The sequence below is a fragment of the Lepus europaeus genome, chromosome 2 (genome assembly GCF_033115175.1).
Source record: "Lepus europaeus isolate LE1 chromosome 2, mLepTim1.pri, whole genome shotgun sequence".
NCBI lineage: Eukaryota > Metazoa > Chordata > Mammalia > Lagomorpha > Leporidae > Lepus > Lepus europaeus.
Window position 1 is genome coordinate 161,812,635 of NC_084828.1, and position 27,132 is coordinate 161,839,766.

The 27,132-nt window shown below is 40.9% G+C and overlaps 2 protein-coding genes across 3 annotated transcripts in view; one reads left to right on the top strand and one right to left on the bottom strand.

Annotated features, from left to right (window-relative positions):
- Window positions 1–6,363: 6,363 nt before the first annotated feature.
- NGLY1 (N-glycanase 1) overlaps window positions 6,364–27,132 on the bottom strand; it is a 71,566-nt gene continuing 50,797 nt past the window's right edge. Inside the window, exons 9-12 of one of the 2 annotated variants that reach the window (XM_062215388.1) lie at window positions 25,863–26,027; window positions 16,238–16,423; window positions 7,613–7,790; window positions 6,364–7,258 (exon numbers count right to left, since the gene is read on the bottom strand). In XM_062215388.1, coding sequence (XP_062071372.1) covers window positions 7,083–7,258; window positions 7,613–7,790; window positions 16,238–16,423; window positions 25,863–26,027 — 705 coding nt within the window. In that variant the 3' untranslated portion in view covers window positions 6,364–7,082. The remainder of the gene's footprint in view (window positions 7,259–7,612; window positions 7,791–16,237; window positions 16,424–25,862; window positions 26,028–27,132) is intronic. The other variant, XM_062215393.1, reaches the window with a different exon arrangement.
- LOC133777287 (aurora kinase A-like) lies at window positions 16,600–21,386 on the top strand. Its single transcript, XM_062216799.1, is given in 5 exon segments — window positions 16,600–16,758; window positions 19,910–20,237; window positions 20,240–20,272; window positions 20,275–21,144; window positions 21,289–21,386. Coding segments are annotated over 5 exon segments (1,488 nt in total).

Sequence of the window (27,132 nt, forward strand, 5' to 3'; positions counted from 1 at the left end):
GTCCTGGTTGTCTGCTTCTGATCCAGCTCCTTAATGTGCCTGGGAAAGCAGTGGATGATGGTCCATGTAAATAGACTCCTCCCACCCATGTGGGAAACTGGGATGGAGTTCCTGGCTCCTGGCTTCAGCTGGTGCACCCAAGCAGTTGTAGCGAGTTGGAGAAATGAACCAGCAGATGGAAGATTTCTTCCTCTATCATTCTGCCTTTCACATACAATTTTTTAAGTTCTCTGGAAATTAAAATTAAGTTTATTTTGGTGGGTGCCAATCTTTGTATCGTTTTTCCATAATATGTATTTTCCACGAACTTTTAAAGATTTCTCATGTGCATGGATTTTAAAATTTTTGCATCAAAATCAATATCTTTTAATTCCATTTCCACAATCTTTTTGAAATACATTTATACAATTATTGGCAATCTTAAGAGTTGGGTATTAAACACGATTATCAAAATGAGGAACAAACCCAACAGAACAAAGGTGTAGCTGTGCATATAATTTTAACAGTAACACATAATATATTTTATGTGTAAGATATGTAAATATATGTAAGCAAAATTTATAAGGAAACAAAAATGGCTAATGAGCATATGAAAAATTATTTATAAACTCCCATGGAAAGTTAAAACTAGATATATTTCATCCTTTAGAATGGCAAAAATAATGCTGCTATTTTAGCAATCTAGTGACATATATACAAGTCACTCCCAAACATCTTTAAAAACCATTTCTTCTCTCTCCTGGTTTCTGTGTGTGTTGGGAATTTCTCACTTGAGATACCTCACTATCACAAAACCACAGTCTTTGAAGGCTTGACTGCGGCTGGTGGTGCCACGTGAATGCCTGGCAAGTTGGTGCTGGCAGCTGGGAGGCCTCCGATCCTCTCCTGAGACCTGCCTGACTGTCCCACTGGGGTGATGGGCTTCTTTCAGAGGGAGCAGTCCAAGAGGGCCAAGGCTTCCTACAATTTCACCGCAGAAATACCAGTCACTTTCCGCATGTTTATGTCGGACACAGGGACACAGGGCAGCTCTTAGTATGGAAAAGACAACACAAAGGCAGAAGAGCTGGGCGGCCATGACCGCTGAAGGCTGGCTGCCGTGGCTGCAATTTTAATTCTGGGTGGGAACAGTGATGTGCCCTCACGTATTGCCAGGTGTGTAAACTGGTGTACCTCATTTAGAGGGTGATTCGACAGCCAGTAGGATTTAAAATGCACATATCTTTGCATATGTCCTATGTGAAAGAAACAGATATAAGCATTTTCTCAGCGGGACCCTAAGTATGTGAAATGAAGAAATGGATAAAGACAGAGTAGTGTCAAGTCAGAATGTAGCAGCTCATGGCTGAGAGTGGAACAAGTGAAGACTTACCGTTAAGAGAACAAACAGGGAATACATACACTTCCACGTGAAAACCACTTTTTGGCACGTTCATGTATGCATGGATATGGAAATCCCCAGGAACCCTCTGGAAAGACACTTACAAAAATCTGGGTCATCACTTCAGAAAATGTGTGGGTGTGGAGGTAGCACGTCCACTTTACTATGTCGCCTTGTTTGAATTTTCAGTTTCACCTGAAATATTTAAAGATTGCTGATAAACTTGAACAATTTAAAAGGTCAATACCAGCTTTAGTGGTTAGACTTCACTATAACTATTTTAGCTTCCCAGAGGCTCTTTTTCCTTATTTATGGATTTCCGGTTGATGCTCCAATTTTGCGGATCTCAGATAGTTTTTTTTTTTTTTTTTTTTAATTTATTTGAAAGAGGTACCGAGAAAGGGCGGGGAGAGTCAGTCATCCATCTTCTGGTTCACTCCCCAGACTGCCGAAATGGCTAGAGCTGAGCTGATCTGAAGCCAGGAGCCAGGAGCCAGGAGCTGCTTCTGGGTCTCCCACATGGGTGCAGGGGCCTAAGGACTTGAGCTGTCCTCCACTGCTTTCCCAGGAGCTTTACTAGGGAGCTGGATTGGAAGTAGAGCAGCTGGGACTTGAACTGGCGCCCATATGTGTTGCCTTCACTGCAGGCCAGGGCTTTAACCCACTGCACCACAGCGCCAGCCCTGAGAAAGTCTTTGAAAATTAACACAGCAGAACCAAGTCTCAGGTTGAGTGCATTTTCACTTGTAGTGCGATAAAAGGATTATTAGCTTTATTCTCTACCAACTGGGGATAAGATAGACTACCTGCCACCCAATGTCACTGTAATCAATTGAGACACAGTAGTTGCACATAATTAGCTCAAAAGTGGTCACTATTATGGTGAGCTCCATTATAAATTTTATTTTAAAGATTAATTTATTTGAAAGAGTTAGACAGGTAGAGACAGAGAGGTCTTCCATCCACTGGTTCACTCCCCAAATGGCCACAACGGCCAGGGCTGGGCCCATCCAAAGTCAGGAGCCAAGAGCTTATTCTGGGTCTCCCACATGGGTGCAGGGGCCCGAGCACTTGGGACACCCTCCCCTGCTTTCCCAGGCGCATTAGCAGGGAGCTGGATCACTAGAGCAGCTGGGACTCGAACTGGCGCCCATATGGGATGCCAGTGCTGCAGGCCGGAGGCTTTAACCCATTGTATCATAATTTTTTTAATTCTAAATCTCTTATTAGAAAAAAGAAACATTGCTTTGGTCAATGTAGACATGACTAGGTACCTGCTAAATGGAATAAAACCAATTATGATTTTTACTTATTTTTCCCCTGTAACTATTTAAGGAAGACATATTTAGATCAGAGCTATCAGCTTGAGAATGTATTTATTCTATTAAGTAAAAATCATCTTAACGTGTGGTAGAGAAAAAAGTTTTTGGAAAAACTTAACTATGGTGAGAAAAATTATTGGTTCTAGTATCAGTTGTAGCACCTTTCCAACTTGAGCATTTGTCATTAAAGTACCTTTCTTTTTTCATGAGAATGCCTACTAAAACAGCAGCACACACAAGTCTATGATTCTATACCCTCGCAGCCTGATAAAAGGAAAGACAGGTGTATAAATGAATCTTGCCTACAGAACTGATTCACTGACTTGCTTGAACAGGTCACTTAGCTTTTCTGAGCCTGAGATTTTCCTGGTCTGGATTGAATTATCTCCATTACCTGTCCCACAAGCCCATGCGAAAGTGTTCTCTAGCTCTCCCTTAACCAGAGGAAATTCTTCTTGCAAACCGATCAAAAGCCATCAGATGGACTTCTTGTTCACCCTGAGAATGTGATATCCAGCAAAGAACTTAAAAAAATTGCAGGAAAAGCAGATGTGGAATTCATCATGATGGGATCTGACCTGAAACCACATTATAAATCCTTTTTAAATGGAGAGCAACAGCAGTGGAAAACCAATTAATCAGAACTTGAGCCAAGATCTCTGTGGAATTACTTCCACAGCGCTCTCACATTCCTTCTTTAGCCACATGGACTATGTGCTTTTTTTTTTTTTTAAGATTTATTTATTTGAAATTCAGAGTTACAGAGAGAGAGAGAGACAGACAGACAGAATGAATCTTCCATCCACTGGTGCACTCTCCAGATGGCCACAATGGCCCACACTGCGTCAGGCAGAAGCCAGGAGCCAAGAGCTTCATCCAGGTCTCCCACATGGATGGCAGGGGCCCAAACAGATGGGCCATCCTCCTCTGCTTTTCCCAGACTATTAACAGGGAGCTGGATCAGAAGCGGAGCAGTTGGTCGGGGCCGGCGCCATGGCTCACTTGGTTAATCCTCCGCCTGTGGCGCCAGCATCCCATATGGGCGCCAGGTTCTAGTCTCGGTTGCTCCTCTACCAGTCCAGCTCTCTGCTGTGGCCCGGGAGTGCAGTGGAGGATGCCTCAAGTGCTTGGGTCTCTGCACCCGCATGGGAGACCAGGAGAAAGCACCTGGCTCCTGGCTTTGGATAGGCACAGTGCCGGCCATGGCGGCCATTTGGGGAGTGAACCAGCAGAGGGAAGACTTTTCTCTGTCTCACTCTGTCAAATAAAAAAAAAAAAAAAAAAAAAAAAAAAAAGTGGAGCAGTTGGGATACAAACCAGTACCCATATGGGATGCCAGTGTTGCAACCCACTATGCAACAATGCTGGCCCAGACTATGTACTTTTTTAAAGAAAACTTATTTAATAAATGTAAATTTTGAAAGTACAACTTTTGGATTATAGTGATTTTTCCCCCCATAACCACCCTCCCACGCACAAATCATCCCATCTCCTATTCCCTCTCCCATCCCATTCTTCATTATGATTCATTTTTAATTATCTTTACATGCAGAACAACTTAAAGATTTCAACAGATTGCACCCACACAGACACACAAATTATAGAGTACTACTTGAAGACTAGTTTTCCATTAATTCACATAGTACAACACATTAAGGACAGAGATCCTACATGGGGAGTAAGTGCACAGTGACTCCTGTTGTTAACAATTGACACTCTTATCTATGATGTCAGCAATCACTCAAGGCTCTTGTCATGAGCTGCCAAGGCTATGGAAGCCTCTTGAGTTCACAAACTCCAACCTTATTTAGACAAGGCCATAATCAAAGTGGAAGTTCTCTCCTCCCTTCAAAGAAAGGTACCTCCTTCTTTGATGGCCCGTTCTTTCCACTGGGATCTCACTCACAGAGATCTTTTATTTTGGTCATTTTTGCCACAGTGTCTTGGCTTTCCATGCCTTAGAAACTCTCATGGGCGTTTTAGCCAGATCTGAATGCCTTAAGGGCTAATTCTGAGGCCAGAGTGCTGTTTAGGGCATCTGTCATTCTATGAGTCTGCTGTGTATCTGCTTCCCATGTTGGGTCGTTGTTTTCTCCTTTTTAATTCTATAAATTATTATTAGCAAACACTGGTCTTATTTCTGTGATCCCTTTGACACTTAATCCTATCTTTACAATCAATTATGAACTTAAACTGATCACTTTAACTAGTAAGATGGCATTGGTACCTACAAACTTAATGGAATCTGGAGTCCCATGGCACATTTCTAGCTATACCATTAGGGGTAAGTCCCAGACTATGTACTTTTACATGAGAAGATCCTATGTAATTATTATATAAACTGTACCCTCCCAAGTGCGGTTTTCCTGAAGGGTCTGTACTATCAGCCTTCTTTGCTTAAGTTACTTCTGCCTTACCAGTTTGCTGTCACTCAGCTTTATACTTGACTGAGAACTGTTTTCTCCCATACCTTCTGTACTAGTTCTAAACTTTTTTGTATAATAAAATATCTGTTAATACATACTGGAAACCATCAGAATCCAACTCCCATGGAATATGTTTAAGAGGTGTGCAACTACTACTTTTTCTCTATGCCTGCTCAACTCTATTAAAAACATTAAGTCATTTGAACTCTAATCATTTTTCTCCTGAAAGCCACAGTAAAAATTAGAATGTATCCCTAAGACAAACTATATTGTTGAAGTTGTCACACTACTAGCATCTTTATATAACTGCTTTTAGGTTACTAGGTTTTCTCACGAAGTTAGGGTTGGTCTATATATAGTCATCAAAGCACTTTACTGTGTCAATAACAGATACTACAAGACAGGTGAGTGTCAAGTCTCTCCAATTATATGTATTTGGCCACTATGGGCTGCTATAATTAAGAGTCTTGAGAGTGTTCCTGAATATTTTCCAATATTCAAGACATATTAATAACTGCAGATGCCTAAACTACTTCTTCTGAAATTTAACTTTTTGGGACTGGTGCTGTGGCGTAGTAGGTTAAGCCTCTACCTGTGGCACTGTCATCCCATATAGGCACTGGTTTGTGTCCCGGCTGTTCCTCTTCTGATCCAGCTCTCTGGTGTGGCCTTGAGAAAGCATTGGGAGATGGACCAAGTGCTTGGGCCCATGTGGGAGACCCAGAAGAAGCTTCCAGCTCCTGGCTTCCGATTGGCTCAGCTCCGGCCGTTGTGGTCATCTGGGGCAGTGAACCAGCAGAGAGAAGACCTTTCTCTTGGTCTCTCCCTCTCTTTCTGTTAATTTATCTCTCAAATAAATAACTAAAATCTTTTAGAAAACAAATTTTAGCAAGAAAGTTAATTCTCAGAAGTTTGCAAATAAAAAACAAATATAAGACCTTCACTTTAGGATCTTATTCTGCATTTTGTAACACATGTAATATTCTACGGAGCTGCACGGCGTTAGAAACTCTGAGCACATCTTTTTTCCAGAGCTCACTCTGCTTAACATGACAAAGGAATCTGGAGACCTAGGATTCTTTTCACCACTGCTTTCTTTATAATGCTATTGCAATGATCTGCACACAAATGCTTAATAAATGTTCATGATACTCAACTGGAGGGGTTATATGTAACATAATTTCTTGATATAGTATATAAATATTGCATAATGTATGGTTTCAAAGTCAAGACCATTTTATTCATTGAGGTAGATAAAAATACAACTCAAAGGTAAATCATTCTCAAGTATCCACATATCATGGAATTTATAATTTTAAATTTATGCTGTCAATGTGAAATCTTTATATCACTTGTGTCTATTCAAGCAGTTTTCAATGTTTAGCATACTTACCAAAGATTTGTATTTAACCAACATAACCATTAAAAAGATATAAGGAAAAATAATTCATTTTATTTCTTAAATGCCTAAATATTTACAATCATAAAATTTTCCATGCATTATATAACTTAACAGATATTATACTTTCACATTTATTAAAATAAAAATCTTAGGAAAATGTAATTCAACCACTTATGAAGAAATTACTGGCTGATCAAAAACATCAGATTACTATATTAGCCCATGATTTTGCCATAATCACGAACAGCATTTAATCATGAATTCCATCATTTTACTTTTACTTTTAAAACTATACTTATAGTATTGAGATTATCAAGGCAACAAGACTTTATTCCAAATTATAGTCACATATGGAAGGTAATTTTTAATTCAAGATTTCATTATGGTCCACAGTATATATATTTTCATGAAGGTTACATGATGAATGGCCACCAGGAAATATGCTGGCGTACAGCAGTAAATTGCCAACTAAGCAGGCACTGAACCAACGGACTTCTGTGGACCACCGGAAGTTCTTGATTACTGCCAGCTCTTTTAAAATATTCAGGTTCTTAAAGGTCATTGAATTTTATAATTATCTCCAAACAATTTTCTTCATGGTCATCTGAGCTTTGTCTAAACAGCTGGGTATGTTGCCAAGCAACATCACCCTCTCCTCCGCTTAATTCTGCTTCCAAAATAACTTCAGTGGCACCAGAAAAATCATGATAGGAACGAAGATTTTTATCTGTTGGGAGAAAAATTAACACTTTTCAGTAATTTAAGAGACAGTTTTAGTCCACAGTTTATATAGGCTACTTTGTAAGTTAAAATCAACCTTAAAACATTATTCTTTATGGAGAAAATATATCTTTTGAAACTAAGAAATAATTTTTCTCCTTGCATGTGTATTTCAATACAAAAACCATCAGCTTTTCTGTTACAATGAGGTTAAACAGGTTTTTATTATTTATTTCTTTTTCAATGACAGTATGAATAACCTTTTGTTATGAAAACGTCAGGGCGACATCTCAAATGAGCAAAAGCAGTTTTCAGAGTGACAACACGCACATCATGACTAATTTTCCAGCCAGATGCTTACCGCCGGTCAGGTCTACCCGCGTGGCATCAGATCGCAGTTTCCACTGAACTGTTCCAGTCTGGAAGGTTTCACTACTTGCTCTGACGGATACACTATCTACTTTCAGGCCAACTGACCCTGACTCAAACTTCCAGGAAATATATGCAGAGGATGATCCTTCCTTTCGGGCTAAATACACCTATGAAGAAGACGGAGGAGAAAGGAATCATCGGTGAAAAGTCTTTCTGCTATACTGTATCATGTCCAAGTTGAAAACCAGTTTTTCCCCAGGGACACAGATTCTTGCTGGGGCCAGCATTGTGGCATAGCAAGTTGAGGAGCAGCCTGTGATGGTGGCATCCCATGGGTGCCAGTTTGAGTCCTGGCTGCTCTACTTCCAATTCAGGTACTTGCTAATCCACCTGGGGAGGCAGCGGAAGGTGGCTCAGGTACTTGGGCCCGTCACCCACATGGGAGACCTGGATGAAGCTCCTGGCTGGCCCAGTCCTATCCACTGTAGCCACTGGGGGATCGAACCAGAGGATGGAAGATCTGTCTCTCTTTGTGTGTAACTCTGCCTTTCAAATAAATTAATCTTCACCACCAACAAAAAAAGATCTTTACTGCTAGTCTTTCATTTCATGAGTAAGTTTTTCTGTCGCATCTTTTTAATTTTTAATTTATTTACTTGAAAGAGTTGCAGAGAGGGAGAGACAGAGACAGAGAGAGACAGAGAGGGGAGTGGGTACAAGTATCTTATATCCACTAGTTCACTCCTCAAATGGTCGTAATGGCCAGGTCTGGGCCCGGCTGAAGCCAGGAACCATGAGCTTCTTCCAGGTCTCCCATGTAGGTGGCAGGGGCCCAAGGACTTGGGCCATCTTCCACTGTATTCCCAAGTGCGTTAGCAGGGCAATGGGTCAGACATGAAACAGATGGGACATGAACTGGAGCCCATATGGGATGCCTGCATCACAGGCAGTGGCTGTACCCGCTATGCCACAAAACTGCCCCCAGGTGTTCTTTGAATGCCGATGTCCCAAAGCATGCAGCTCTAAAGGACTGTACGCTAACCAAAGTTGGTCAATCATATTCCTTCAAATTAACAAACTCAGTTATTTTAAATGAACTTTATGATAAATTCTGTTAAAAGTGAGGAATGCAGCCACTCTCTTCTTTTTGAAGTCTGGACTCTTAAGCTTTCCTAGAGCGAGACAGGCATAGCCTCTAAGTGAAGAAAGTACCTAATCATTACCAACTAATGATAAAAGCTAACATCCACACTGCGTTCCTTGCTCCTTGTACGTTCCTTTTCCTTCATCACCTTGCCTCCACAGGACACCATCTAAGGCATCCAAGGCCACTGGGTGCTTCCAGCTCCCCCTTCCCAGTTTCATCTTGCTCAGGATGTTGGCATGAAAGCTGGTACCTACAGCCTTGGTCGTACACAGGCAGCCCCACTCACTCAGGTTTAGACCCCCTAGTTACTGACTCTTAAAACATTTACCCCTCATGTTCAAACTCCTATAAACATCCATGTATTTCTTTGAAGTTAGTCTTGGAAAAACATCTTCTTCAGTTACACTGCATTCGTTACTACAGTTTTAAGACTTTACATTTGTCTTTCTGTAACTGCCTAACACTGCTCAATTCCAATCACTATGGTGGATGTTTTTTATTTTTTAGATTTATTTGCATATTCATCTGAAAGGCAGATGGACAAAGAGAGAGGATCTCTCTCTCTATATATATATATTCTCTCTCTCTCTCTCTCTCTCTCTCTCTCTCTCTCTCTCTCTCTCTCTGCAACAGTCAGGGCTAAGCCAGGCCAAAGACAGGAGCCTGGAACTCCACCCTGGTCTTTCTCCTACATGGGTGGCAGGGGCCCAAGTACTTGAGCCATCTTCTGCTGCTTTCCCAGGAATACTAACAGGAACTTGGATAGGAAGACGGGATATGGGATGCTTGTGTGACAAGCAGCAACTTAACCCTCTGTGTCACAACACTGCCCCAGTCAATGTTTTCAAAATCTGCCTGGTCCAGAATGGAGAGAAAGTACCTGGTTCTTACATTAATTGTAAGTTCTTAGCTTTCAAAGTCCTCCACAATCCATCCCACCTTGAACTACCAATGTGCTCTTACCTAAATCTAACTATTTTATGAATATTCACATGCATTTGTCTGATCTAACTTAACCAAATCATAGAGGCTCTTGTTCCATAATGGGGTTTCATAAATGTATTAATTAAGTATGAAAAGTTTGCATGCAAATGTGTTCACTCAATTTAGAGTTGATTCTTTTAGAAACACAGACTCCCAGTTCTCAGGGGCAAGCAGTTGAAAGTGTTTTGTAAAATACACCTGCAATGAAAAGGTCCTACTACATGGACTATTCCATATGCTAATCTTTATGCTGCAAGCAAAACAGCAATTATTGCTAGCATTCTAGTCACTATTTGGCAACTGACAGCTCTTTTTCTTCCATGTTCAATATGCCTGTTAATTTAAGTTCAAAGTTTTTAGAATCAGTGAGTTGGAGATTCTATAACTGAATAATCACTCTCTAATGAAAATGATCTTGAACTCCTCAGTACTGCGCATGCATAGCCAACTGTTGTTTGCTGACACACCTAGATACGTGGACCTGTCAAATGGTCTGCTCAAGTCCAGGGCAACCTCACCCTGTAACAACCTCTGATGTTCACATGCTTCTACTGTGTGGTCCCTGTACAGTTGTTTGTAAGGACAGCCTGGGCTCAGGATTACACCAGTGCTCCCTCAAGCACTTGGCATCTAAAGATTATCCATAGTTTATTTACTTTTGGAAAGTAATGGCTAATAAAGGGGGTTATCTGAGAGAGATCAGCCAAACAGAGAGGTTGGTGGAAGAAAGACAATTGGAAGGAACTAAAAGACTTGGGGAAAGCAATCTTAAAGACAGAAATTGATAACATTCTAGTTTATGTCTCTATATATGCTTCTATGTCTTTTGTATTTTCAGAGCTCAATAGTTTCAAATGTCCTCCAAAGTGTGGGTATAAAATATGATAGGTCAAAGTCAGGTTAACTTCAGATTTCTAGCTTACTCTAAGAACTGCCTTAATGATACCATGTGGGTCTGTGTCAGAACTGTGGTCTAACTGTAACAGAAGGTTTTACAGAAACTGTTGAACATGCCTGAGGGAACTGTTTATTTAAAGACTTAAAATTTTCAGTCCTAAAGGCATCGGCTTCTAAGACCTTTGAAAGTTAAAGGATAAGATAGAATCCTTGATTGAATTCTTAAATATTGAAGTCAATATTCAAACATACTATAAGCAAATAAGAGATTTTTTATGCTAAAGAAACAGAATATAGAGTTAAAACAGTGCCAGTTTGTTTATATTGAAAAGTCACATCTTTTCCACAAAATGTTCTGTCTACAGCACTTTAACCAACTCAAAGATAATTTTTAGAGGTGATAAGAGTTTTCCAAGAAAATATATATATATATTCAATTTGGCAATTTGAAATGCACTAAAACATGGGTGGCATTTTGCCTAGCGATTAAGACATCCATATCTCACACTGGAGTAGCTGGGTTTGATATCTGGCTCTGGCTACTCATTTGAGTTTCCTGCCAACTCAGTAGTTGGGCTCTGGCTATGCACATGAGAGACCTAGATTGAGTTTCTGGCTCCTTGGTTCAGCATCAGCTGTTGTGGGCATTTGGGAAGTGAACCAGCAGAAAGGAGCTCGCTGTTTTCTTCTTTAAAAAAAAAAAAAAAGATTTATTTATTTGAAAGGCAGTGTCAGGGAGAGGGAAGGAGGGAAGGAGGAAGGGAGAGAGGGAAGGAAGGAGGGAAGGGGGGGAGGGAGGGAAGGGGGGGAGGGAGGGAGGGTTCGTGGGAGGGAGGGAGAGAATATGAGCAAGTGAGTGAGTGAGCAAGAGAGCTCTTTTCTACTGTTCACTGGTTGACTCTCCAAATGATCACACTAACCAGTTCTGGGCCAGCCTGAAAACAAGAGCCACAAATTCTAAACTAGTTTCCTACATGGTTGGCAAGGGCCCAAGTATTTGGACCATCTTCAGCTGCCCTCCCAGGTGCACTGAAGGAAGATGGATTGGAAGCAGAGCAGCTAGGACTCAAACCGGCACTCTGATATGGGATGCCAGCATTGCCAAGTGGCAGCTTAATCTGTCGTACCACAACACTGGCCCTGGGAGCTCCGTCTCTCTCTCTCTCTGCATCTCAAATAAATAAGAAAAAATTTTACAAATGCACCCAAACAATAGGATTTACATAAACCTGCAATTATTATCCAATATATGTATGATACCAACAGAACCAGTAACTATAATTTATTTATAAGGAAAAAACATACTTCCTAAGCTCTCAAAAATTTGCTTGTTTAGCCTAGAGGGAAAAGAAGTAATTTTTATAACTACTTATTAACATTTTGAATTATTTGATAGATTTTTGCCTGTTAGCTTTATTAAGTCAAAAGTTATTTTACTGTGTGCAGCTCTACGTGCTTGGCTTTGCAATTTGGGGATTTACTAAGAGGTGAGTGTTGCTATCCCACTTTGCCAGGAAGGATAGAAAAGCCAGAAATCATGGAGTCTTTCTCCTGTAGACTGAATTCTATATGCCGTTCCATCCTCTCCCATCAGTGTTTCACCCTTGCTCCTGTCGGCTATAAGCACATACAGGCACACACACCAGGGAGTGAGCAATAGATCATACGGTCTAAGCTGCACTACTCACACGGGTTGCCCTTGCAGTCACTATTTTCAGGACTGAGAACAATTTGCATGTCAGCTCCTTTATGCATTTCACAGTCTACAGAAGACCTTTGCTTAAGGATTTTTTTATTACTACATGTCAGCCTGCTACGCTTTCCTGGAGGTTTGGTTTTTACTGCTCTGTTTGAAGCTGTTCTTTAGTATGCTCTTAAAATTATTCTTCTGCTTAGGCTGCTAAGATTCACTCTAATTAAGTTCACCATACAGCAGGCACCCTGCAGGCAATCATTCCTACAGACATCCAGCAGAGCAGCTGTATTTCAAGGGATTTTAATTCAACACTGATAAACTGGTATTGCTCATGAATCTTACTTTTGGTTTCTCCATTTTATCACTGAAACTGAACATGAGCCTGCTGTCAGTTCTCATTGTATTTAAATCTTTCTCTGCTACACTTCTGATTTATTCTACGTGTAGCCTCTGGGATCGTCTCTGGAACATCAGTGTGATCATGTCCTGTCCCTGCCTGAACCTTTCTTGGTTTCCTGTACGTATCTGCAAGGTCATCAAAGGCCTGGGATCTGAGAACTGATTCTACCTCTCTAGTTTCATTTTCTACTGTTTTCCAACATATTCCATACCATTGCCCTTCTCTGAATAGACAGAAGTTCCTCACTTCCGTGAGTTCAGCGCTGTCTGCACATGCTATTTCTCATGTCTCAAAAATACCCTCCTTTTCCACACTCTGTCCTCCCCTTCCAAGACTATTCAGCTACCCCGTCTGTGACTCTTGTCATCCCTCCCTCAGCATTATATACAGACTCACGTTCTTCCAGCAGGTACTTACCCCACTCGTCTGAGAGTTGGCCCACATGTGTCTGTCTTCTACACTGATTAATATTCACCCTGAAGCTTGCCTCTCAACTCACCATTACATCCTGAGTACCAAGCATAATGTCTGACCGTGCCATGACATGTTTGCTGAAGAACTAAATGAATAAACTGAAACAATGCCATGCACACAAAAAGTGCTAAAATGACTCTAGTAACAGAAAGAATGATAAAACTGCTCAAAAGTGAAACATATCTAAGAGCATCCAAGAGACACTTCTAAAAAAAAAAAGGGCCGGCGCTGTAGCTTAACAGGCTGATCCTCCACCTTGCGGCGCCGGCACACCCGGGTCTAGTCCCGGTTGGGGCGCCGGATTCTATCCCAGTTGCCCCTCTTCCAGGCCAGCTCTCTGCTATGGCCCGGGAAGGCAGTGGAGGATGGCCCAAGTCCTTGGGCCCTGCACCCCATGGGAGACCAGGAGAAGCACCTGGCTCCTGGCTTTGGATCAGCGAGATGCGCCGGCCGCAGCAGCCATTGGAGGTGAACCAACGGCAAAAAGGAAGACCTTTCTCTCTCTCTGTCTCTTACTATCCACTCTGCCTGTCAAAAAAAAAAAAAAAAAAAAAAAAAGAAAAGAAAAAGAGTACCTATAGTGCTCTACGCAGCCCCAGGGTGGTGCAGATTCAATCATTTTTCTTACAACTGACAATCTTTACTTAACACATATGTATCAGGCACTATACTAGATATATGAATACAGAGAGCACACAGTAAGCAGAGAAAGAGCCCGAGGAATGTTTACAATCTAGTGGAAGAAATAATGTGTTCTTATACATACTTGTTGAATAAAATGTCTTTTCAATTCAGATTTTACTGAACAAGTATCCGCTAAGCAGCAAAACGTTTAGCTACTCAGAGGACACCCCCAGAGGGTTAAGAATCCGGTCCAAGTGTCTGAGAGCAGGCTGTATTAGATCTGTCATGACTCCAGGTTGGCAATTACTGAGAAAAGGTATAGTTGGAAACATATCTACTGTTTGAACAAAGCTATGGAATCCCTAATTGGGAGCTGGTATGGAACCAGATATACTAATTTGATGGAATTACAATTTTTAAGGACAACTGTTACTTCTGAGTTGTCACTCTCTTTAAGTACAGTTAAGGTTCTTTTTTTTTTTTTGGTTTTCATTTTGTACTAGGCTTTGTAGCTAGAAACGGATTCATTCAACTTTTAATGAATGACGTCCTTCATAAAAGTATAGCAAGGCACACACTTTTTTTGAATAGGGGTCTATTTTCTATTTAATGGCCTTTGCATCTCATTTACATTATTTAAATCCTTCTTATACAACCCACCGTCTCTGGCCACAATGGTCTATTTAGAGATCTCCCAACGTGCCATGTACTCCGTGTATTTTTCCTGTTCTTTCCTTGCCTGATGAGCACCAACTCATGCTTTACCATCCAGCTCAAATGTCACCTGCTCTGTGGAGTTCTGCTGAACTCCCACAGCCACAGCTAATTACTCCCATTTCGGTGTTTCCATGGCAATGTGTTGATATCCTTATTACAGCACTCTGCATCGGGGCTAGGATAGCTGTTTATGTCTTGATTTCTCTGTCAGACTGTGAGAGCAGGAACCATACCTTCATCTTTTTATCCACCTAGCTGAGAACAATGTCTGGCACAAAAGGCACTCAATGAATGTTGATGAACAAATGAGTACACTAGACAAAGAAGAAATCTGTCACAGAAGAGCCTTGTTTCTCAGCACATCACGTCTTCTGCAACACAGCATTATTTTCTCTAACATCAACTTCTCTAACGATGCTGCTGGTTAGAAAGCAATACGTGATGTTTCTTTGGTTCAGCAAGGATACACCAGTCCTTGGATAAATAGTATTTCTATCCCATTTTCTGTTTGGGGAAATTTTTAGGCTAAGTATTGTCTTCCAGAAGACCATATTTTCTTTTATCAATTATATAATGAATTACTTATTTATTCATCTTGACATTTTAAATTTCACCTTGTTCTATTCTTTTAATGTACTTCTTTAGCTAGAAGAAAATTCCAAAATTTATAATTTTAATAATTCTATAAATTATCCTTGGCTTAATATAAAAAAGATTCCAATTTTTCTTATTAAATAATGTGATTTAAACTGGATATTTATGTGCTTAAGCATCAAGATAAGTTTAGGAACAAAAACTTACAAAAAAAAAAAAGCAATGACTTTGTGTACCTTTTGTGAATCTAGGACAGTGACAGCATAGATTAGATTCTTAGACACATCAGCAGGTGTTAATCTATGGTTCTCTCTGTCCAGTATATATTTTAATCTGTCCAGTATAACTTAAAAGTGAACAATATCCCCACTCAAATATCTTGGCAAGCTAACTATACAGCTCCCTATAAGTGAATGAACTCCTATGAAAATCCATCACTAATATGATCAGATCTACTGAGGTCATAGTAATAGCTTTGAGTTTACTGCTGGGATGTTTTTAAGAAGCAGGGCAGTTTAGAGTCTTTTGTACTTGGTACTGATAACAGGAGACACCAGTGTGCAACTCCATATAAGGGAACTGCTATGGCCTTATATTCTATTTTTTATTTAATTTTTTAGGACACAGCAAAGAAATAACCATATTGTTGCTCAATCATTCAGATTCCTATGAAATGAAAGCCTGTTACATGGTTAGCATCTAGGGAGTCTGAACTAAATCTATTAAGCTCTCCAAGAGACTGAAGTAAGTGGGCAATCACTACATATCTGTGAAGAAACTCAACAGTAATATGCTTTACATATTTATGCAAAAAACTCCATATGGATTGGTTACACACTTATTTTTTTCCCATGAAACAATTAAATTCAGATTCTTTGATGAAAACAGTTACTTCCTTGACATGAAGGCAAGAATTTCTGTTGGGCTTTAGATTATGCATTGGGTGCAGAGTTTTCTTTCCCAGGATAAAGGGGTACTATGAATAATCTTGATACATCAGTTTTCACATTATGCACAATAAAGCCAATCTGTATTTGTTTGACCAATGATAAAGACTAAACAGTTCCAAACACTAACTTACCATGTTCCAGTCTGTTTCAACTTTTCTGAATATGGACTCCATTTTCCACACACCATTTTCCCATCCAGAAATGGTCTGATTATTATTTGAAACTCGGACATAACTATCTTTCACAATATTATAACAAAGGTGGAGCTGTTTAGAAATCTTCTCATTTTCAGAAGGGATGAAAAGGACTTCTTTTCTCTTAAAAAGGAAGAAATAACATTTCAACATTATTGAAGATGTTATTAAAAAAAAACAACTACAAACAGTGGTAAAAGACTCTTTCCACTTGAAAAGGAAAAACTGGTGACGCTGGGAAGTTCAGAACAATATTTTAGAAGTTAAATATAATGAGTGTGCTACTTGTGTAACACCAAATGTTAACACGAGCTGACTTACAGTTTTGGAATTGTGCCTTCAACCCGAATCCATTCACTGCTCATTTCCCACACCACGACCTCTTACTCAGACAGCCCCAACAGTCTCAAGGAGATGCTCAGCTTCAACCCCTCCCTCTCCTGTTCATGCTCCACACAGTGACACCCAAGCGACTTTTGAAAATTTAAAAAAATGTAAATTGGGAGATGCCATTTTTTACTTACTCACTTCACTGACTTCTCACTGCACCCAGGCCCTATACCCTCTGCCTGCTTCTCTAACCAGATGTCACATAACTCTTTCCTTGTATCTCCATGCTCCCACCACATTACTTTTCCTTTAGTTCCTTAAAAAGGCTATACCAATGCCTCACCATAAATTTATGAATTGACCAGGACAGCAGGCAATGCTCTTTTGCTAAAACACTGAGCACTAGGTATTAAAAGATATTTTTTAAAAGAACTTCAAATGTGCAAGAACGAATGAGCACAATGTAAAATATCTTAAATACAGGAAGAGAAAAGTTTTTATGTGTGTTTATGTGTGTGTGTGTCCTGTCAGAATTTTAAAACACTAACATTCAATGAATGAACAAGAAGAAAACTGTCTGGTAGAATCTATGAATATTGCTGCCAAAAAGATAAAAAGGTCATTATTTTTAGAAACTAGTTTTAGAATTGTGAATTAAGATACTTTACTTCACAATAAGCATGCAACAACATTCCTCAATTCTATTTTATTTATTTATTTATTTGAGAGGCAGAGTTACAGAGAGAGAAAGGGAGAAACAGAAAGAGAGGTCTTCCATCTACTGGTTCACTTCCCAAATGGCTGCAATGGCTGACCCAGTTCTTTTCTTCTATTCTTAATAAAGATGTTTCAGAAACAAAATAGAAATAAATATCTTCTATTTTATTATGGGTAAATAATCACCAAAAGGAAAAGAAAAAATGTACAGGCACTGAGCAAAACATGAGAGCACATGAACAAAGTAATGTAGAGTAAAAACAACATTAGTGTTTCATAAACATGTTTTAAATCGATGGTTAAGACAGACATTTTCTTTCTGGAGAGGTTTCCATAAAGGTGGAATCTTGCTGCTCTAGTCTAGGGGAAGAGTTAAAAAAACAGTGGAGAGAGTGCAATCTCAGGAAGGAGTTAGGGAGAAAATGGCAGAGGAAACTCCATGCAAACTGGAGGGACACTGTGGACCTCCATGGAGGGTGTGGTCGCACGCAACTCAGGACCCCAGCAGCTGAGAGCCTCAGCACCAGCTCTGGAGAGTGAGGTGAGACCAGCCTGCAGCAGCCTAAGCCACTGGCGATAAAGCTGTGTGAAGAGCTGGGCATGAGTCTGACTTGGAGCTCTGGGGAGGGGGAGACAGTGTACCTGCCAATCTAGAGGAAAAGAGGGGCAGGTTTCTCTCTCCCTGACCACTGGCACTGGCTTCCAGTAACTAGCTGAGAGAGGGCTGGTGTCACTTTGTACATAAGTAACATCTGTGCCAGCTTGTGTCCACGCACCCAGCAATGAGCTGAGAGGAGATGCCTGAGTCAGGCTGGGAGAAGTGACAGGAGGCTGGGGGCTCGTGACTGTGGGAGGCTTGTGTGCTGGGACTGTGAAAACAGTGTGGCTGCATGGGAGGACACAGGGCATGGCTAGGTCTTCGGGCAGTCACTGTGGATGGCTCCACATGCTCAGGGCTCCCTGACTCCCTGGTGAGGGTCACTGCTGCGGGATCTGTGCTCACACTGAGGACTGCACGCATCCTTTGTGTGGTTCCTGTGGCTGCACAGACGTACGGTACCTACAGGGGCTAGTGACCAGGCATTGGTCTCCTTGGAGGAGAGGAGGTGAGCGTGAGACTATGCCAACGGAGCTGAATAAACCTCCCCTCTGACTAAAAAAAAGAGAGAGAGATTTACCATACAGAACTTGGGTGTCACCTTGGACACTCTCCATACCCTGGAGCACTGAACAGAGCTCCCTGTCCACACCCAGCACACACCAGGGGGTATTCACTGAAAGAACAGACAACCCACAAAACCACAGAGGCATAGACCAAAGATAAAAGCCATCACGGGGGTGGGGGGGTGGGGTGGGGACCAAAAACATGACAAATATCTCCACAAATGGCTAAAAATAAATGCTGAAATTCAAGAAACAAGAACAAGGAAGACAACATGAGGCCCACAAAAGAACACAACACCACTTCAATGCTAGAAAGTGAAGATGAAGTAACTGAAGAAATACCAGAAACAGAATTAAAAAAATATTGATTGCAGGATTACTTAGAAGTAATCAGTAGCATATCTACAAATTAAAGAAATCCATACATGACATGAATGAAATTTTTTCCCATGAAATTGAGATTTTAAAGATAAATCAAAACAAAATATTAGAAAAGAGAAATTTAATAGAACAAGTAAAAAATGTGGTGGAAAACAGACTTGGTGAGGCAGAACAAAGAGTATCTGAGGGGCCGGAGCTGTGGTGCAGCAGGTTAATCCTCTGCCTGTGGCGCTGGCATCCCATATGGGCACCAGTTCTAGTCCCGGCTGCTCTTCTTCCAATCCAGAGGATCTCCAGTTAGACTCACAGTGGACTTCTCTTCAGAAACTCTACAACTAGGTGAGAATGGTGAGATATATTTCAAGTTTTAAGAGAAAAAAACTGTCAACCCAGAATACCTTACCCTGCAAAGCTCTCATTAGTGAATGATGGTGAAATAAAGACCTTTCATAACAAACAGAAATTGAAAGAATTTGTTACCACTTGTCCAGCCTTACAAAAGATGCTTAAGGATGTGTATACACAGAACATGGTCATCACTATGAAAGAAGGTGAAGGTAGAAAATCTCCCAGTAAAAGTACAAAGGAGGGGTTGGTGCTGTGGCATAGTGCATAAAGCTGCCACCTGCCATGCTGGAATCCCATATGGGCGCCGGTTCAAGACCTGACTGCTCTACTTCTCATCTAGTTCTCTGCTGTGGCCTGGGAAAGCAGAAGATGGCCCAAGTCCTTGGGCCCATGCAACCACATTGCAGACCCAGAAGAAGCTCCTGGCTCCTGGCTCCAGATCAGCTTAGCTCCTGCTGTTGCAGCCATTTGGGGAGTGAACCAGGAGATGAAGACCTCTCCCTCTCTCTGCAGCTCTGCCTTTCATTTAAATAAATCTTTTTTAAAAGTACAAAGGAAATCCAAAGTCAACAACAGGAATATCTATGGAAAAATGACAGGGCCAAGTCATTACTTATCAATATTCACCCTGAATGTAAATGGCCTCAACTATGCAGTTAAAAAATACAGGCTGGACCAAATAACACCTCGAAGAGCGAACAGCCCCCACCATCAGCATCCGGAAATAATCCTGAAAAGGAACTGACATCAAACCAGAAAAATGAAGAATCTAAAAAAAGGCAGTGGACTTTGGAAGATTTTGACATTGGTTGTCCACTGGGTAAAGGAAAGTTTGATCATGTTTACTTGGCAAGAGAGAAACAAAGCAAGCTTATCCTGGCCCTCAAAGTGTTGTTTAAAGCTCAGCTGGAGAAAGCAGGCGTGGAGCATCAGCTCCGGAGGGAAGTGGAAATACAGTCCCACCTGCGGCACCCTAATGTTCTCAGACTCTATGGCTATTCCATGATGCCACCCGAGTGTACCTGATCCTGGATGTGCACCGCTGGGAACCGTCTACAGAGAGCTTCAGAAACTTTCCAAGTTCGATGAGCAGAGAACTGCTACCTATATCACCGAGTTGGCAAATGCCCTGTTGTACTGTCATTCAAAGAGAGTTATTCATAGAGATATTAAACCCGAGAACCTGCTTCTTGGATCAGCTGGGGAGCTGAAGATTGCAGACTTTGGGTGGACGGTACACGCTCCATCCTCCAGGAGGACCACTCTGTGTGGCACGCTGGACTACCTGCCCCCCGAGATGATTGAGGGCCGCATGCATGACGAGAAGGTGGACCTCTGGAGCCTGGGAGTCCTTTGCTACGAGTTTTTAGTTGAGAAGCCTCCTTTTGAGGCAAACACATACCAAGAGACCTACAGAAGAATATCACGGGTTGAATTCACATTCCCTGACTTTGTAACAGAGGGAGCCAAGGACTTCATTTCAAGGCTGCTGAAGCACAACCCCAGTCACAGGCCCACTCTGGCAGAAGTACTTGAGCACCCATGGGTCAAAGCGAAGTCATCGAAACCCTCCAGCTGCCCAAAGAGCCCGCCAGCGAACAGTCTTAATCATGCAGGGGCGGAATCCTCGAGCCAGGGCTGCTGCATAACCCATCTGCCAGGAACACGCTATGGAGTTTGTCCTGCGGAGTACTACAGGGAACGCCTGCCTTGCTGGGCGAGCGAGCAGTGCCTCCGCCTCTGCCGCCTCCTCCAGCGCTGCTTCAGTAGACTTGGCACTCTGGAGGGAAAGCAGCCACGAGAGTCGTGCGACCTCTACCGATTTCACCACCTGGAGGCAAGGTTTGTCTGTGCTGGACAAGGGGTCCCTGTGGGAGACAAATTTGGTGTCTGCTTGTGGGCAGGTGACCACTTGCCCTGACTTGATTGGCTACATAGCTGTACAGGAGCCTTGCAAGTACCTGAGTGTCTGTGTAACTTATTGGGTGGTCAAGGCTGCCAAAGCTGTTGGAATGAATATGTGATTTCTTTTAAGTGTTAAAATAAAGATTTTCAGATCGACGTGGAGTTTTTCTCCTGTGGCATCTCCTCGGTGCTCTCCATGTCTGTCAGTGTGGTTTCTGGTCCTCGGTCACCTTGGGAGTAGGAATGTGTGCTCTACCTCGATCTCAGGACTTGCCTGGGACACAGAAGAGAATAAGTGTCTTGGAGCTGTTTTAAATGTTAAGGGCTCACTTTTCTGCATCAGAGTTATGGCATATGTGTAAACTCTAAATACATAAATAAAATGTAAAAAAAAATACAAGCTGGTTGAATGGATTAAAAAAACAAAACCGATCAATTTGCCACCTAAAAGAAACACTTCTCACCAACAAGATACATAAAGACTGAAAGTCAAAGGATGGAAAAAAATATTCCATGCTAATAGAAACCAAAAGAGCTGTTGTGTCCATCCTAATATCAGACAAAATAGACTTTAACACAAAAACTGTTGAAAGAGACAAAGGGTAATAGATATTAAGGGATCAATTCAACAGGAAGATGTGACTATTATAAACAAATATGCATATATTATAAACATAATTACAGGACACCTGGCTATTTAAAAGAAATGTTAGAGGATCTAAAGGGAGATATAGATTCTAATACAATAGTAATGAGGCACTTCAATACTGCACTCTCAGCAATGGACAGATTAACCAGACAGAAAATCAGCAAGGAAACAACAGCGTTCATCAACACTACAGACCAAATGAACCCAACAGATACCTACAGAACTTTTCATCCTACAGCTGCAGGATACACAATCATCTCACCACTGCATGGAACTTACTCTAGGACAGACCACATGCTAGGCCCTAAAGCAAGCCTCAGCAAAACAATCATAATCATACCATGCATCTCCTCTGACCACAATGGAATGAAGCTGGAAATGAACAACTCAAGAATCTTTAGAACATATGCAAATACATGAAGACTGAACAACATGCTCTAGAATGAACAGTGGGGTCACTGGAGAAATTAAAAAATTTTCTGAAAATAAATGAAGACAACAATTCAACATATCAAAACTTACGGGGATACAACAAAAGCAGTGTTAAGAGGAAAGTTTATAGCAATTGGTGCTTAAAAATACAAAAGATCAGTGAAATGAAGTGCTGGTTTTTTGGAAAAAAAAAAATCAACAAAATTGACACACCACTGGCCAAACTAAGAAAAAAAAAAGGGGGGGGGGGGAGAAGATCCAAATCAATAAAATTTGAGATGAAAAAGGACAGGTAACAACAGATATCACAGAAATAAAAAGAATTATCAGAAATCACTACAAAGAGCTGTATGCTAAGAAATTGGGAAACCTAGAAGAAATGGATAGATTCCTGGACACACAACACACCTAAATTGAGCAAGGAAGACAGAAAACCTAAACAAACAAATAACCAAGAAAGAAACAATCAGTAATAAGGGCCCTCCCAACAAAGAAAAGCCCAGGACCGGATGGCTTCACTGCTGAATTCTACCAGACATTTAAAGAAGAATTAACTCCAATTCTTCTCAAACTATTCAAAACAACTGAAAGGGAAGGAATCCTCCCAAACTCCTTCTGTGAAGCCAGAATCACCTTAATTCATACAGAAATCAACAATCAACAAATGCTGGTGAAGATGTGGGGAAAAAAGTATCCTAATCCACTGTTGGTGGGAACGTAAACTGGTATAGTCACTGTGGAAGACAGTATGGAGTTACCTCAGAAATCTGAATCTAGACCCACCATGTGACTCAGCCATCCCACACCTGGGAATTTACCCAAGGGAAATGAAAGCAGTATCTGAAACAGTTATCTGTATCCCCTTGTTTACTGCAGCTCACTTCACAACAGCAAAATGTCCATCAGCTGAAGACTGGACAAATTATGGGATATACACACCATGGAATACTACAAAGTGTTTAAAAAAAATGAAGTCCTGTCATTTGCAACAAAATGGATGAACGTGGAAAACATCATACTTAGTGAAATAAGCTAGTTTTAAAAGGACAAATACATATGCTCTCCCTGACCTGTGATAACTAATAAAGTACCTAAAAGATAATCTCTAGAAGTGAAATTGATGCAATTACTGAACAGCCCTTGTCTCCTCTGTTGAGGAACAGTTTTTTTTTTTCTTCAATATTATCTGTTGCACTTGTTACTTAGAATAGTGTTCATCTTATGTATATAAATGTAACTGAAAACAGATCTGATTAAAAAATAAGAATGGGAATAGGAGAGGGAGGAGGAAGAAGGGTGATAGTGTATATGGGAGGGCAGGTAGGGTAGGAAGAATCACTGTTACTAAAGTTGTATTTATGAAATGCATGAAGTTTGTATTCATTAAATAAAAGGTTTCTGGAAATAATACAAGGGCTTTTTTACTTTCTCTACTGACTAAAAAATTTAGTTCCAAAAATTTTTAGGATTAACATTTTATGTTTACTTAAAATTATTCATTATTTTTATTCACCTGAAAGGCAGAGAGACAGAGATTTCCCATTTACTGGTTCACTTCTCAAATGCCTACCACAGCTGGGGTTAGGCCAGGCTGAAGTCAGGAGTCCAGAACTTCATCTGGAAATTCCACAGAGGTGGCAGAGACCCACTACTTCAGCCATGCAGGAGACTAACTGGATGTAGAGCCAGGACTCAAACCCAGGCACTCTATTATAGAGTATGTGGGTATCCCACAGTTTTTTAACCACAGCACCAAATGCCCACCCCTCTATTTACTTTAGATGTTCGTTAGCAATAGATTTTTCTTTTTTAAAAACAAATATCCATTGCTAAAGGGGAAATTTTTTTCCTTTTGCATCTGTGACCCTAAAATGGCCTCCTGCAAGTGAGAAATTAAAAAAATTTTCATGATTTTCATGAGGGAAAATAGTGCAGGTCTGTTGCCTGTTTCATATTTTTAAACTTTAAGCAACTTACATGCCATCCCAGTGGAAGCACATCTATCCACAAAACGAAATAAAAACCTAAATAATATCCATGTTTTCAACTGACAACAGCTGTGAATTAAATTAGCTCTTTTTATTTGGCTTCATTTAGATTCACACTTGTAAACTGCACTGCATCAGCAATGATTTTAATTATTTGTTGAATTCAGATCTTGTAATTCTATGGCTCAACTAACACTTCTTACTGCCTGCTACAAATGATGGGATAAATTAAAAAGCAAACATTAAATTTATTGATAATTCACTAGTTTTGGCCATATTCCTTTACTAGAGAAATGAGTTGCAACAATGGGCAAATCTAGCAAAAGTAGTTAGAACTGATATCAATAGTGAGATAAGTTATTTTCCTTTCAAGCATTTTTCATTAATGTCTTCCTAAACATTTACGTTTAATACTTTTCAATGATTTAATTTTAAGCTCCCTAAAGGCAAGGGACAGTGTACCTTTTTTTTTTTTTTTTTTTTTTTTTTTAGTTTTTGACAGGCAGAGTGGACAGTGAGAGAGAGAGAGAGAGACAGAGAGAAAGGTCTTCCTTTGCTGTTGGTTCATCCTCCAATGGCTGCTGCGGCCGGCGCGCTGCGGCCGGCGCACCACACTGATCTGAAGCCAGGAGCCAGGGGCTTCTCCTGGTCTCCCATGGGGTGCAGGGCCCAAGCACTTGAGCCATCCTCCATTGCACTCCTGGGCCACAGCAGAGAGCTGGCCTGGAAGAGGGGCAACTGGGACAGAATCCGGCGCCCCGACGAGGACTAGAACCTGGTGTGCCGGTGCCACAAGGTGGAGGATTAGCCTATTGAGCCGCAGTGCTGGCCTGTACCTTCTTAATGTCCATTACTGAACCTATCACACTGATTTTTACCAGGCCCCTTAACCATACCACTTAACTATATAAATTATATTTCCAGTCTTAATGACTAAATATCGAGACACTAATCAACTGATATCTTAAAATTAGTTTGAAAATATATCAGTAAATCACATCAGCAATCATTTCTTGCCAATATCAAATGTATGCGAGCATATCCCAAGAAATAAAACAGCTGAATGATCCAAATTCCTATTTTTTCCACTGTATAGTTCTCATATGCAGAAAAAAAAGTCAAATATGGTTTAAAAAAATGCATTAAAGTCTTATTTTGAAAGACCTGAACAGACATTTCTGAAAAGAGGATATCCAAAAATTTAAAGAGACACACTCAGCTTCATTAGTCATCACCAAAATGCAAATTAAAATCACAATATACCACTCAAACTGCTAAAATGAAAACGACAGATGACACCAAGAGAAGGCAAAGATGTAGAAGAATCTGATATGCTGTTGGCCAGAGTGTAACTGACACAATCACTTTGGAAAAATTGTTTGAGAGTATTTATTAAAGCTGAACATAGTCATATTCTGTTACATACTCTGTTCACTTGTAGGTATATATTCAACAGAAATGCATAAATATATTCACTGAAAACATGCAGATAAATATTTACACACAATTTTTAACAGCCCAAATCTAGAAAAAAACCCAACTGGACATCAACCGTGAAACGTCACAGTTAATGCATTTTTCTGGAGACAGATCATAGCATATTATGCAAGAAAGTAAAAAGATTATAATGCTAGAAAAAATTAAATACCTGTAGTCCCATTTCACCTCGGGCTACTCTCCAAGCCACTGACCCAGATACTCTTCCACCCAGTTCTCCAGCTTTAGGGGATTTGGGAGATATAAATTCCACAAGTTCCACAATTATTCTCTGGAGAAGTTCTTTTCTTCTGTTTTCTGATAAAGATAGTTGCCTCTGTAATTCATATTTTGGAAAGTTAGGTTTAGGGGACTGGAGAGGTTCACTATAAAGGATATACAATAGAGATTTGTATTTTAATAGATATTAAAGGAAGTAACTAATTTTATTTTCACAAATGTATTATTTGGAAAAGAAAAAGCACATTGTGCAAAACTTAAAATAACTTTACAGGGCCGGCGCCGTGACTTAGTGGGCTAAGATTCCGTCTGCAGAGCCAACATCCCAAATGGGCGCCAAATCTAGCCCTGGCTGCTCCTCTTCTGATATAGCTCTCTCTTATGGCCTGGGAAAGCAGTAGAAGATGTCCCAAGTGCTTGGGGCCCTGCACCCACCTTGGAGACCTGGAAGAAACTCCTGGCTCCTGGCTTCAAATTGGTCCAGCTCTGGCCGTTGTGGCCATCTGGGGAGTGAACCAGCGGATGGAAGACCTTTCTCTCTGTCTCTCCCTTCCTTTCTCTTTGTAACTCTACCTCTCAAATAAATAAATAAATAAAATCTTAAGAAAATTAGTAACTTTACAACTTTCATCTTGAGAAATCATTTAAGGACACCCATTTCCAACTCTCCATGAAACCAACTATCCTGATTACAAATGGAGATAGCACGTTCTCCTCCTGCCATACTGGTCAGACCAACTGTCCCACCAAGAAGAGCTGGAGATCTAAGAGGGCTGAACAGGGGGTAGCCACGCTAACTTCAGCTGCCCTGGGATATGGAAAGAACAAGGGAAGAACATATTTCCAGAGGGCTAACTGACAGAAATTTTTGGCAAAGAAGTGAAAAAAAAACAAGACAGACACTGTGGGACAAGAGGAGAGCAGACAGACGCCAGTGCAGCCAGCTGTGTGGTGCAGCCGGCTAAAGGCTGCGAGCCACCATTGTATCATGACAAGGTAGAAGAAACTGCTGTGTGTCTCCCGGCGCACAGCTTTAGCTGGGCAGGATTCCATAGTCACCCACTTTTCTTCAGCCTCGGGAGCTGACTAGGGCCTGACAACTGCCAGGTTTGGAGCAGGGAAGCTAGGCTGCTTGCTTCTTTCCCCTCCAAACTCTAAGCATCATAGTCAGTGGTGAAGTTGCACAGTGCTCCTCTGTTCTG